This window comes from Mastigoproctus giganteus, chromosome 1, assembly GCF_048544385.1.
Source record: "Mastigoproctus giganteus isolate SK-2022 chromosome 1, ASM4854438v1, whole genome shotgun sequence".
Classification (NCBI taxonomy): domain Eukaryota; kingdom Metazoa; phylum Arthropoda; class Arachnida; order Uropygi; family Thelyphonidae; genus Mastigoproctus; species Mastigoproctus giganteus.
In genome coordinates, this window is record NC_143575.1 from 240,428,280 (window position 1) to 240,440,413 (window position 12,134).

The window sequence follows — 12,134 nt, forward strand, 5'->3', positions numbered from 1 at the left end:
TTATTACTATCCCCTTTCCCTTACATAAAGGTCCGATCTGGTTTGTCCTGCTCTTCTTGGCATTTATATATGTGAAGAATTCTTTTGCACATGACTTGTAGGTATCAGGCTTAAACTGATTTATAACTGTGAGTGTGTTTTCCGAAAGAATGAGTTCCGAAAGGCTGAGTTCCTTGCTATGTTCTTTCCTGCTACGGACATCGCAAATTTGGTATTTGGTACTTGTTCGAGTGAATACCAAATTTGGTATTTGGTATTCACTCGAACTTTGAAATTTCAGCAGAGCCACGTAGAATTCTTTGGAATTCGAATAGAAACAGCTGCAAAGAATAAAAACAGATCTTGGGAAAAATACGAGTGGTCCTATGGCCACTGTAGCGGTATGAAACGGTGAGTGGTGGACTATAGATCTTCAATAGTACTTCGTTGCATCATTCATTAAAAGCAACATTTTTCATTACTGAAAAATGTTATCATTGAAGGATGCTACCGATCAATAGTATCAATATCTCCTTAAAGCAGAGTATGGTGAAGTTATCTCTTATTTGGTAATGAGTTGGTTGACTAGGTATGCAATCTTGAAAGATGTTTCCACTTACGATCTTAAATAGACATTTTTCAAGAACGAAAAGTACAGACTATCACCACAGTAAAAAGATGGTAAGTGGAAATTAAATCTTGCTTTCTAGTGTATACAGGGTGTTTCAGTTAAACGTTTCAGAACTTCTAAGAGGGGTAGAGTACATCCTGACAACTCGAAATCATATAGCAATGTGGGGTCGGAAATGCTTTCCTGAAGCGGTGTTGTACACAGAAGCACCATAAAGAAAAGAGACCGTAAGTGAGAAATCGTTTTAATAATACATGAAAAGAAGCAAAAGGTACATGGATTAAAGTAAGTGTTCGAAGTTTCTTCCACGGGCTACAATGCACGCCTCACATCTCCGACGCATGGACATCCGAACATTCTGGAATACTCCAGGCGAATTTCGAATTTCTTCGGCAGCTACTGCGATTCTTGCAACCAGCTCCTCAGCATTGTCAACAGGGGTGTCATAAACTAGCGATTTCATATGACCCCAGAAATAAAAATCAAGACATGATAGGTCGGTTGACCGAGCAGGCCAACGCACGGGACCACCACGTCCGATCCACTGTTGACCAAATGTGACATCCAGGTAGTTACGAACATCTCCGCTATAATGGGCAGGGGCTCCATCGTGTTGGAACCACATTGTCTGTTCATCTCTCAAAAGTTGTGGCAATACTTGCTGCAGAAAGATCAAGTAGATAGGTCCGGTTAGACGACACGGTAACAGGTAAGGTCCGATGAGGTGATCTCCCATAATACCGGCCCATACATTGACCGAAAATCGAATCTGTGCTGCACGACGTCGTATTGCATGCGGTTTCTCGACCGCCCAGATATGGTCGTTATGCGTGTTGAAAATTCCTTCCCTTGTGAAGGATGCCTCATCGGAAAACAACACTTCAGCAGGAAAAAGGGGATTTGTAGCACATTTTCCAAGGTACCACTGTGCGAAAGCAATACGAGGTGCATAATCCTCCGGTTGCTGTGTCTGGACACGCTGCACGTGAAACGGATGCATGTCTTGTTCTCGGAGAATCCTCCAGACGCTGCAATGGGAAACCCCGACTGCGTTTGCTAGACTTCGTGTACTCGTTCTTGGATTCCCCTGTACATGCTGCAGCACATTCTGTTCGACGGCTGGAGTCCGTGCTGTTCTTACCCTGTCCCTGTCAGCTCTTTCAAATGAACCTCTCTCAGCTAACCTCTGGTGCAGTTTTGCAAAGAAATTATGACTGGGAATACGCCTCTTCGGATATCGTTCCGCGTACAATCGCTGTGCGGGTGGCCCACTACAATTTGCAGCCCCGTACGCCAAATGCATATCGGCTAACTCTGCGTTCGTGTAATCATCCATCCTACTAACTTGGCGTTCTTGTTCAAGAAATTCGAAATTCGCCTGGAGTATTCCAGAATGTTCGGATGTCCATGCGTCGGAGATGTGAGGCGTGCATTGTAGCCCGTGGAAGAAACTTCGAACACTTACTTTAATCCATGTACCTTTTGCTTCTTTTCATGTATTATTAAAACGATTTCTCACTTACGGTCTCTTTTCTTTATGGTGCTTCTGTGTACAACACCGCTTCAGGAAAGCATTTCCGACCCCACATTGCTATATGATTTCGAGTTGTCAGGATGTACCCTACCCCTCTTAGAAGTTCTGAAACGTTTAACTGAAACACCCTGTATAATAAACTATTTTAATGGGCTTAGCGTGACTATTGGAGGAAAATCTTAAAAGAAATCTTCAAGGAAAATATTAATTAACGACTGGCATGTTTTCTGATGTTGAAGGGAAATTAAAGTTTCTGCACAAAACTTGTGTTGCTTTCCTTCTAGTAAAACTGCTGTGTTTTCATGGCCACCATTAAAAAAGCAAGGTACTTAAGGTGCTGAATGACGTAGTACACTGACGAATGTCAGGAAGAGATGCAAATGGAGATAACTGAATTAAAAACGACTCCTCGAGAGATGATTTTGACAAGGATGATCTCCTGCAATGTTATACTGGACTGCCTATTTCGAAGGTTTCCCCGTCAAGACGTTTCTAAACAAATGATCACAGCATTTATCATCATGTACATGTACATATGTACATCATATGAGCAAACATTCTCGCTTAATTAATTAGAATTAAATATATTGTAATAAATAACATATTGTAATTAATAATCTTGAAATAATATTTATCTTAAATAAATAAGTAATCTTTATCTTAAAAATTCAGAGTTTATAAAATATTCAATGAATAAAACCAAATCAGTCATCAGTTTGAAAGTGGTCCTCCCACTTTGTCACGTGACAGGGTTATTTTTTTTCCTTTCAATCTTGAGACAAAATTGCTTCAACACGAAGAATATAGAATATGAATATGCCATTCTGTATCACTGAGGACCGAATTAAATAATAATAATACTACTAATAATAATAAATTAATGAAATTAAACAAGAGAAATTATAATTCTGTTGTAACATTAACTAAATTTTTAAGTAATTAATTTTAATAGTATGAACTAAACATAAATAAACAGTCAGTTGTAAAAATAAAATAATAATTATTAAATTATATAGATTTAGGAGGAACATTCTCAACTGGCTTGGTTCTTTTTTCCTTAGCCAGCAGGTTTAAACTACTCAATTAATTAAATAGCCTTAATGCTAACAGTAGAACACATTTCAATGAGTTGCAATGGTATTGCACTACTTTCAAACACTATTCATGACAGTAAAGTTAATCTACCATTATTTAAAAAATGAGATGTATCAAAACAGCAATTTAACCTTATGGAGATGTAAAATGTTAATCAGCCAGCACTACCCACTAATCTCAAGCAGATGTGTTTGAAAGCAGTTCAGTAGCAGGGAAACTTGTTCTGAAGGCAAAGTTGGTTCTACGGTTAAAGGCAACATTTTAAATTCAACTATTTGAGTACACACGTTCACATTAATGCAGTCATATTAATGGTAAGGGAATATATCATCAACATTTCGAAAGACGAATATTGAACTAAAAAGACAACACTTTCATGTGTGTGTAGTTTGTAGTTCTTTTGTAGTTTATAACTCAAGTACAACTGTCTAGTCTGTAGTTCTTTAGCTGTTTCGAGGTTAAGTACAAATGTGAAAAATGTTATTATCTATCATTCTACATAACAAACAAAATCAAGTAAAATATTTTAAAAGTGATATTATGATATGTGAAAATAATATTGTGAGATGAAATAAAAATACCCATATTATGTCTATAAAATATTTTATTTTATATTTATTTTAAATCTGCTGTTTGAGCGACGTATTTCCGGTTTTTTCTTTTCTTTTAACTTTATTTTCGTTTGGTCTGTGCAAATTTTATTTAAAAAGCACGTGAAATGATAGGCAGTGCAATATAACTTTATTATAGGTTTTTAAAAAATAGCATAAAATAGCATTGTACCAGGAGTACAAACATTATTTAAATAGTTAATTAATCTTCATTTACCATTTTTGATTCTGAGAATCAATAAATAACAAACGCATATAGTAAGAAAATCTTAATTGGCCATTCATTAAGCACAAAAAAATAAATTATAAATTACACAGACATTAAAAATCAACCACTCACAAATAAGTTTTAAAAATTTAGAAACACTGAACATTACATTTCTCATTGCTTATGTTTATTAAATAATCGTACCTGGTGGTCCAAAGATTGTTTCCATTGGTCCAAGCAGTACTTCCATTTCAGCAACCTTAGCTAAATAAAAAATTAAAAATAATTACTGAAATTTTGGGGATATTACTTGATTCAAGAATTTTAGATTTTAGCATCTTTAGTGTGATCTTGACTCAGATCACAATAAACATGCTAAAATCAAATAAAATGCATAAAGTAAAAGTTGATAGTATAAACTTACTAACTCATTATTACACTCGGAGTAAAAAACTTAATTTCAATAGCCTTTCTGCTTGTTCCGTACTTTATTACTTATCAGCTCTTGTATGAGAGAGTATTTAAAAATTATTTTGTTTTTATGGCGAAATAATAGTGAATTAATATAAAGAAATGAAAAGATTCATGTTAAGATAGAAATGCAGAAATTGAGTAACAAGAAATATGTATTTAGGTAGGGAACTTCCGCTTTGACCTTTGGTCCAAGATGACTTGATAAGGGGAGGTGAGATACACAAGTACTGATACAAGAAGCAAAATTTTTTCCTCGATTTTATCTAGCGTTTCTGAATACAGGGTCGCACTTTCTTGATATTTTTTCTTCATTTAAGGAATACTTTATCCTTACACGGTCGTGTATTCATCTGACACTGAATTTATCTTACTAGATAAATTCAGTGTTAGATGAAGACAAGGTTGGAGTCAGACAAATATCTGAGAATAAAAATGTCGAATAGAATAACGTTTATTAACCTGTCAGCTATGCAATTTTTCATAAAGGGCAAAGATCGAGTTAAATATAAAATAAAATACATAATAATAGATAAGCACTTTTTATGTAAGTTGTGTTTATAATTCGGATGGGAAAAATTGAGTGATTAAATAAAATATAGCATGTTAATAGACAAGCAAGGTTTTATTTAATACATTTATTATTTTAACATAGAAAAGAGGCAAAAATCGAATACGACGAATTCTTTTATTTCTGCAAGTAGAACTTTAAAAATAATGGATCGCAGTTTCTTTTTTTTTAATCCTTCATTATATTATCAGATATTTTCAGAAGATCTGGATTTCGATGCGACTTTTCAACACAAAATCGTTCAGCACTGATACAAAACTAGTTGTACACAAGACCATTTATTTCTAAACTTCTGCTTAAGATATACAATGATATGCAAAGAAGATCTTAAATCATAGTACGGGAATTTTAGTGTAGTTCATAAGTCGCCCTGACAAGTGGAAAAACTTTTCTGAGCTGGTAGTATCTTATCTCCAAGGGCGCTTTACACCATTTCCACTCTACGTTTCGTAAGAGTGGGATGATGTAAAGCTCAGAGACGTAAGTGTGGTCCTTTGCCTCTGCAACTCATTAAATATACTTCTTTGGGTTGGATCCTCCACTGTTCACAGAAATATTGGGATGCTATTCACTAGAGGGTCATCCTCCACATGAATTTCATTACCATCCCATAGAAATACTAAATTCTCATCACGACCTCTCTCTATCTCTCTAAAAATTCCAGAAACAATTTACTCGCCATCTTAATGATAGTAAATAAGACTAATCCACCACTTCCATTAGGACTCTATATAATCTGACAAATGACGGAAACATGTTTCATGGTAATACTGCCAACGTATACGCACACTGGACACAAAAATTAATACGAACCTTTGTATTAAGACAGTCGTAGACAAAGGAAATGCAATAAGTGCTAATAAATGCAAATAGATGCAAAGGAAACTGTGACGTAGGTGATGACTTGTTTCCTCATTGAGTATAAAGTCATTATAGGCTGTGCGACTTCAGTAATCTGAAACCAGAATATGGAAAGCGCGTGGACTATCCGATTTTGAAAAAGGCCTTACCACGGGTGCATGTTCAGCGTAAGACAGGATTTGATAAACGAAAGATAACTATTTTTCTTAAAAGCATCAATCTCATAGGTTTTTAATGACTGGAAAGCAAGGAGGAGTTCTTTTCATTTTTTTTTTTTACATTTTCCGCTATCCTCAGTTTAGTACCACACAGTTGTTACGTTCATCTGAGATTACTGCTACTCATGTTGCACTAATTTACATTTATCACCTTAAACTTAGACATTAAGTTTGATATACGTTTATCAATACCATTAATAAATATAGAAAACAGCAATGGACCCACCACTGAATCCTAGGGGAATCCACTAATAACAACTGTCCAAGAAGAGCGATGCCCATTGATAGTATTAGTATCAGCAGTGGCCGTATGGTACATGGAAGCCTATAGCTTATGCCGCATCAGCCAAAAAAGAGTATAATAATAATAATAACTAGGGGTTTCACCCACCCCCGCGCACGATTTTCTACCTAAAATGTAGAGGTATAAGGAGTAAGTCAAATCTTTTCTACGTAAAAGACACGCTGTCGAAACTCACTGGTCGATATCTAATCAGGAAATGACATATGTAATTATTTACCTGTCCATTTGTAGTGCGCGGCATTCTCGAGGTCGAATATATATCACGGTAAAATCCAGAACGGTGTCACCCTCCAACATGACGGCAAGCAAGACAGTGGGAAAGCAGTGATTGACAAGTTGTGACTCCCATATTTCGAAAAACGGACAAGAACAAAGCAGTGATTAGCAGATGCCTCTGCTTTCCGCACCCACTCTCCTCCTAGGGTGTTTTTCCCCACACTTACCGCTGTTTTTAAATCAGAAACTCGTTTTCTCATTTTAAAACAGCGGGATCGAAGCCTCCCCTCCTCGATGACACAAAACAATTAGAAAAGGGAGGTGCCTTCACCTGTCAATTATCGCCGTCTTCCTCGCTTTCATCGAACTACCTGATGTTGTATACTATACTCGACTTCAACCAATATCACTATGTAATTATTTACCTGTGTTTACATAGGCCACTTAGGAAAAGTCCTTTTGCTTCGGGTTCCATAAAACATGAGGAATAATGTTGAATCCCAAAAGAGCAGGACTAAAATATTGAACTTAAATATTTACAAACTATAAAAATATTTAAAATATTAACAAAATACGAATAGACAGTATTCATTAATATACAAAAAACGTTACAATGGAACATGTCAAATGCTAGACAGGGAAGCACGTGCATGAGGTTAGTGAACGTTATGGAGGCAGTTGTCAATAATTAATTGCATTTGAAGTGAAGTAATTGGCTCGAATAAATATCACTAGGAGGAAAACTTTTTAATGTATATAGAGATAAGGTCGGAGTAGCGGCTAAGGCAGATTGTTGCGCCATCTGATGTCATTCCTGAGAACTACCACTGGACATAAGCCAAAGCTAAACAGTTCCACTTTCATAGACGGATGATGTCGCAGATTAATATTACTCATACTGTATCGAGTGTGGAGCAGGAAAAAGTCACTCGCGTTTAGTCTTAGACAGAGGGGTCGGTTCGGAAAGTCAGAGACAGTCTACCGAGGAAGATAGTGGAGCAAGTGGCGGTGGTTACCAAGTACTCCCATATGTCTACCACAAAAGAGGGGCAAGACCATCCAGCCCACCAACTGGAAGTGCTTCCAGCACAACTGAGCTAATGACCACCCAGAAAGGAAGAAAACGCCTACGCATGAAGTGGAGCATCAAAATGAATATGCACATAATGCGAGAATACAATGAAATAACGAAGCTAGAGACCGATATGACAACTTATAGAACGAGACTACATAACAAGTGATTGGAGCGATTCTCGGATTCTCAGGTCACCAAACAGTGAATAACGAACCAGAGAAGGACCATCGTCAAGACGAACTGATAGGCCCTGCAAATAGGTCCCTTGAAAAAAATCAAGGAGGACCTGAGCGGTCAACTACAAAGGATAAAGAATCTGGTCAATACTGAATCAGAGGAGGAAGAGCAAGAAGAAATGCAGCCCACGGCAACTAAAGTGGAAAGAGACGAGGTCATGATACCTAGAATAGAAGACGAATGGAAGAAGGCCCTAACAGAATTCGAAGTAATGGACCCCACAAAGGCCCACATGATATTGAAACAAAGACCCAATAGAACCTTGTAGAGAGTCATAGACCACCACCCCACCTCAATCGGCAAATAATACAACAATGGTGCAACAACGGAGGCGATCCACACAGCCGTATATTGTGCGGCCATAGCAGCCACCACCGGGATTAATAGAAGAAAAACAAGAGACTAGCAGCAGAAGAACCGAAAACAGAAGGAACCGCTAACTTGGGAAAGAAGCTTTCAGCAGAGAATAAAAGAATTAAGAGTCAAGAGAGGCCAATTTACCCAGTGTCAACAGGGTAATGGAAGTAAGAAATTGATCGGTGAAGTGAAAAGCATCCTCAAGAGAGATGGCATTCACAAAAAAACTATTATATTTAGGACACTCGAATAATTAAATTCATCCGCCGTGTTGTTTCTTATGTCTGTTAATGGCGTGTGTTCTATGGTCGATTTGTCTGTTTGCTGGACGAAAAACCCCCAGTTTCTGGGGAAAAAACCTTGCTATCTACGCTTGAGACCGACCAAATCAGCCAAGATAGCGTCCACAGCAAACACGAGACAAAAAATCAGAGAATACGAGAGTACTTGGATACACTGAAGCAGACCCTCCTCGCACTCAGCAAGAGACTACGCCGATACAAAGAGAGGTCCCCGAGGAAAATAAATAACTGAATCTTCGATGGCAAACAAAGAGCCTTCTACAGAAGTCTCGGAGAAGACGCGAAAGAAGGAACAGACTACCTGAGCAGTACAAGATTGAGGAGTTCTTGGGCAACATATGGAGCAAAGAAGTAAAATATAATACCCGAGCCCACTGGATAAATTCGATAGTGGCAAACTTCCTAGGAGAAACAGTGACGCAATGGAGTGCCAACATTAAGGTCGAGAACATCACAACAACCCCCATCAGAAAAGGAATCTTTCAGGGAGATTTCCTGAGCCCACTGTGGTTCTGTCTAGCACTTAACTCGCTATCCACCATGCTAAACAGCAGCAGCAAGTACGGATATAACCTCAAAGAAGGAAAGAAGAACCTGTACACCCTCACCTGCCTAGTGTACATGGATGACATCAAATTCTACGCGGAAAACCGAGAAGCAACTCCAGCAACTACTCTGGACCACCGAAATCTTCAGTAATGGTATTTGGATACACTGAAGCCTCCTCGCACTCAGCAAGAGACTACGCCGATTTTGGTCTGGAATTTGGTCTAGAAAAATGTAAGACCCACGGATTGCACCTGGGAAAATTAGTCAACCGAAACTATCAGCGGCAGAGTGGTAAAGAGATCGAAGCCATGGCAGAGGGAGAGGCCTACAAATACTTGGGGACGATACAGGCTCAGCAGTTACAGCACAAGGAAATTAAGGCCTGCCCGACCGAAAAATACCACCAGAGACTCAGAAGACTGCTGAAAGCAAAGCTGAAGGGAACAACGCAGTTAAAGCCATAAACACCTATGTAGTCCCAATGCTAACGTACTCCTTCAGGGTCATAGATAGGACTAACATCGAGCTGGAGGATATCATGAGAAAGACAAGGTCAATAACGACCAAGAGCCGCCAACTCCACCCGTAGTCAGCCGTGGAGAGACTGACAATTGCCCGGAAAGAAGAGGAAGGGGCCTGATAGACCTCCTCGAGCAACAGAAAACAGCGATAATTAACCTGAAGGATTACTTTCAGAAACACACAGCAGCATGCTATCAGGACATAGGGAAGATAGACAAGTGGTATACTCCAGTCATCTTAAGCGAGGAGTTCCCTCATAACCAGAAGGCACAAACGAAGCTAGAAAGATGGGCAAAGAAGACATTCCACGGCAGACACTGTGTACAATGACCTAAACAAAAAAAAAAACAAACTATTAATTGAAGGCCACGCGAATAATTAAATTCATTTGTTGTGCATTGTGTATTATGTCTGTAAATTGCGTGTGTTCTCTGGTCGATTTGCCTGTTTTGATGGTCAAAAAACCTGAGTTGCTGGGGCAAAAACCTTGCTATTTAAACCTGAGACCAACTCACTCAGCCACTGAGTGAAAAGAGCAGCCCATTAAAGTTCCTCGCGTCATCTATGGGATTCGAACCCTGGCCTTTTCCTTCCGGTGTGGGGAGAACAGTGACGATACCACTGTGCTCCCCGCGCAGACTGTGCAATTACCTCCATCAAGATCACATAAATAAAATTGCTTCAATTGCATGGTTACGAATGGAACGCTCTTCCCGAGACTGAAGGTTTCATGCTCGGCATCCAAGACCAGGTAATCAACACCAGATTCTATAGAAAATACATCGCCAAGGGGTCCGGAGTGTCCGATGACACATGTCGACGATGCCACCTGGCCTCAAAAACGATCCAACACATCACGGCGAGTTGCAACAAGGTGATCACCCAGACTGCAAATGAAAACCCCAGGAAGTACTAAAGACCCAAATACACAAGCTATATGTTATTATGGCGCGATCTAACTACAGGTAGACCGTGCCATAATAACGGATAAGACAATACCGCACAACAGACCGCACATAACCCTTGTGGACAAGAAGGAAAAGGCTACCTATCTGATCGACGTAGCGGTACCCACCATTGGCAAAACCCGCAGAACACCCATGGGGAAAAATCAGAATGTACACTAACCTAAGACAGAAAATCAAAGAGATGTGGCATATCCAAGAAGTAACGACCATCCCGATCATCGTGTCGATCATCGGTATGGTGCCGAAGACCGTACATAACAGCCTAGCAGCAATAGGTCGCCCAGCGAACACCTAGAAGGATCTTCAGAAAATCGCAATCCTTAACACCTGTAGGATAGTCAGAGAGTTCCTCGACCAACAGTAACACCAGACATAACAACAACTACCCTGTGTACTTGGTAGTAATACCCGTCACGAGGTAAACCCCCAATTAGGGAGAAATAATTTGACAGCAATAATAATAATAATGAAAATAAATAAAATAAATAAACAATAAATAATAAAAGCAAAGGAAATAGACAACCTATGAAGTTTGAACCGCCTTAATATATTGGCGATACATTAAGGGGATAGTGCAATGTCTGTACCACCTCCGATAGTGACCAGTGCCTCTTGCAGCTACTATTATCCCTCTTTCAAGTTAACTCACGACGTTTATCCATACTGACATCGAATTACTGTCTACGTGAATGCAGTGATGCAGTGTACCTATATATCTGCCAAGGTTCGTCCACTAGCGAGCGAGGGGAGACATCATCGGGTTGCTCAGGAGCCATCTATCCCATGAATTCTGTAATTTCAGTGTACTTCAACTTTATCAAAAGTTCAATGCTTCTATAATTAGCGTACAAACAAGTATATATGCAACTATTTTTACTCCTAGTAACTCTAACACAGTCGATGTATTTGCTTCTCCTATGAACCCCCCCCCCCCAACAGGGCTTGAAATCCCTGACATTTTGTTCTCCAAAAAACTTTGTGTTCTAATAGAAGCAGTACAGGAATCACTTACATCTCTTCCTGTGGCTGCTGTTTAACAATTTACCTATCTATCCTCCACAAACTAATTAAGCTCGGAAGGGGGATAGACAGATAAAATAGTTTTCGACCCACCTAACGCTGCTTCGATTGATTAACTCCAACGTGGTTATTATTTTACGCAATTGACAGTTTACAAAAAGCCATTGAAAATTTGCGTAAGTTTTGTAAATAATTTTATAAAATTTATAATTAATTTGTCTCAATAAATAAACTATTAAAATCATTATATGTGGCCTACCATATAATCAATATTTGTGTTTACGATATTTCTGTTAACCGAGAAGATATAGAACACAAAAAAATTGGACGAATCCAATTCTAAAAGAAATAAGCAAATTCGAAGATCTAATGGTTAGAGAAAACACCGAACTGATCAATAGTACA

General features: G+C 38.6%; 1 protein-coding gene across 1 annotated transcript in view; it reads right to left on the bottom strand.

The window, feature by feature from the left end:
• The window catches only part of LOC150091692 (uncharacterized), a 163,626-nt gene that overhangs the window by 137,123 nt on the left and 14,369 nt on the right, over positions 1 to 12,134 (bottom strand). The window contains exon 2 of the mRNA XM_090369286.1: positions 4,263 to 4,322. Coding sequence (XP_090225412.1) covers positions 4,263 to 4,308 — 46 coding nt within the window. The 5' untranslated portion in view covers positions 4,309 to 4,322. The remainder of the gene's footprint in view (positions 1 to 4,262; positions 4,323 to 12,134) is intronic.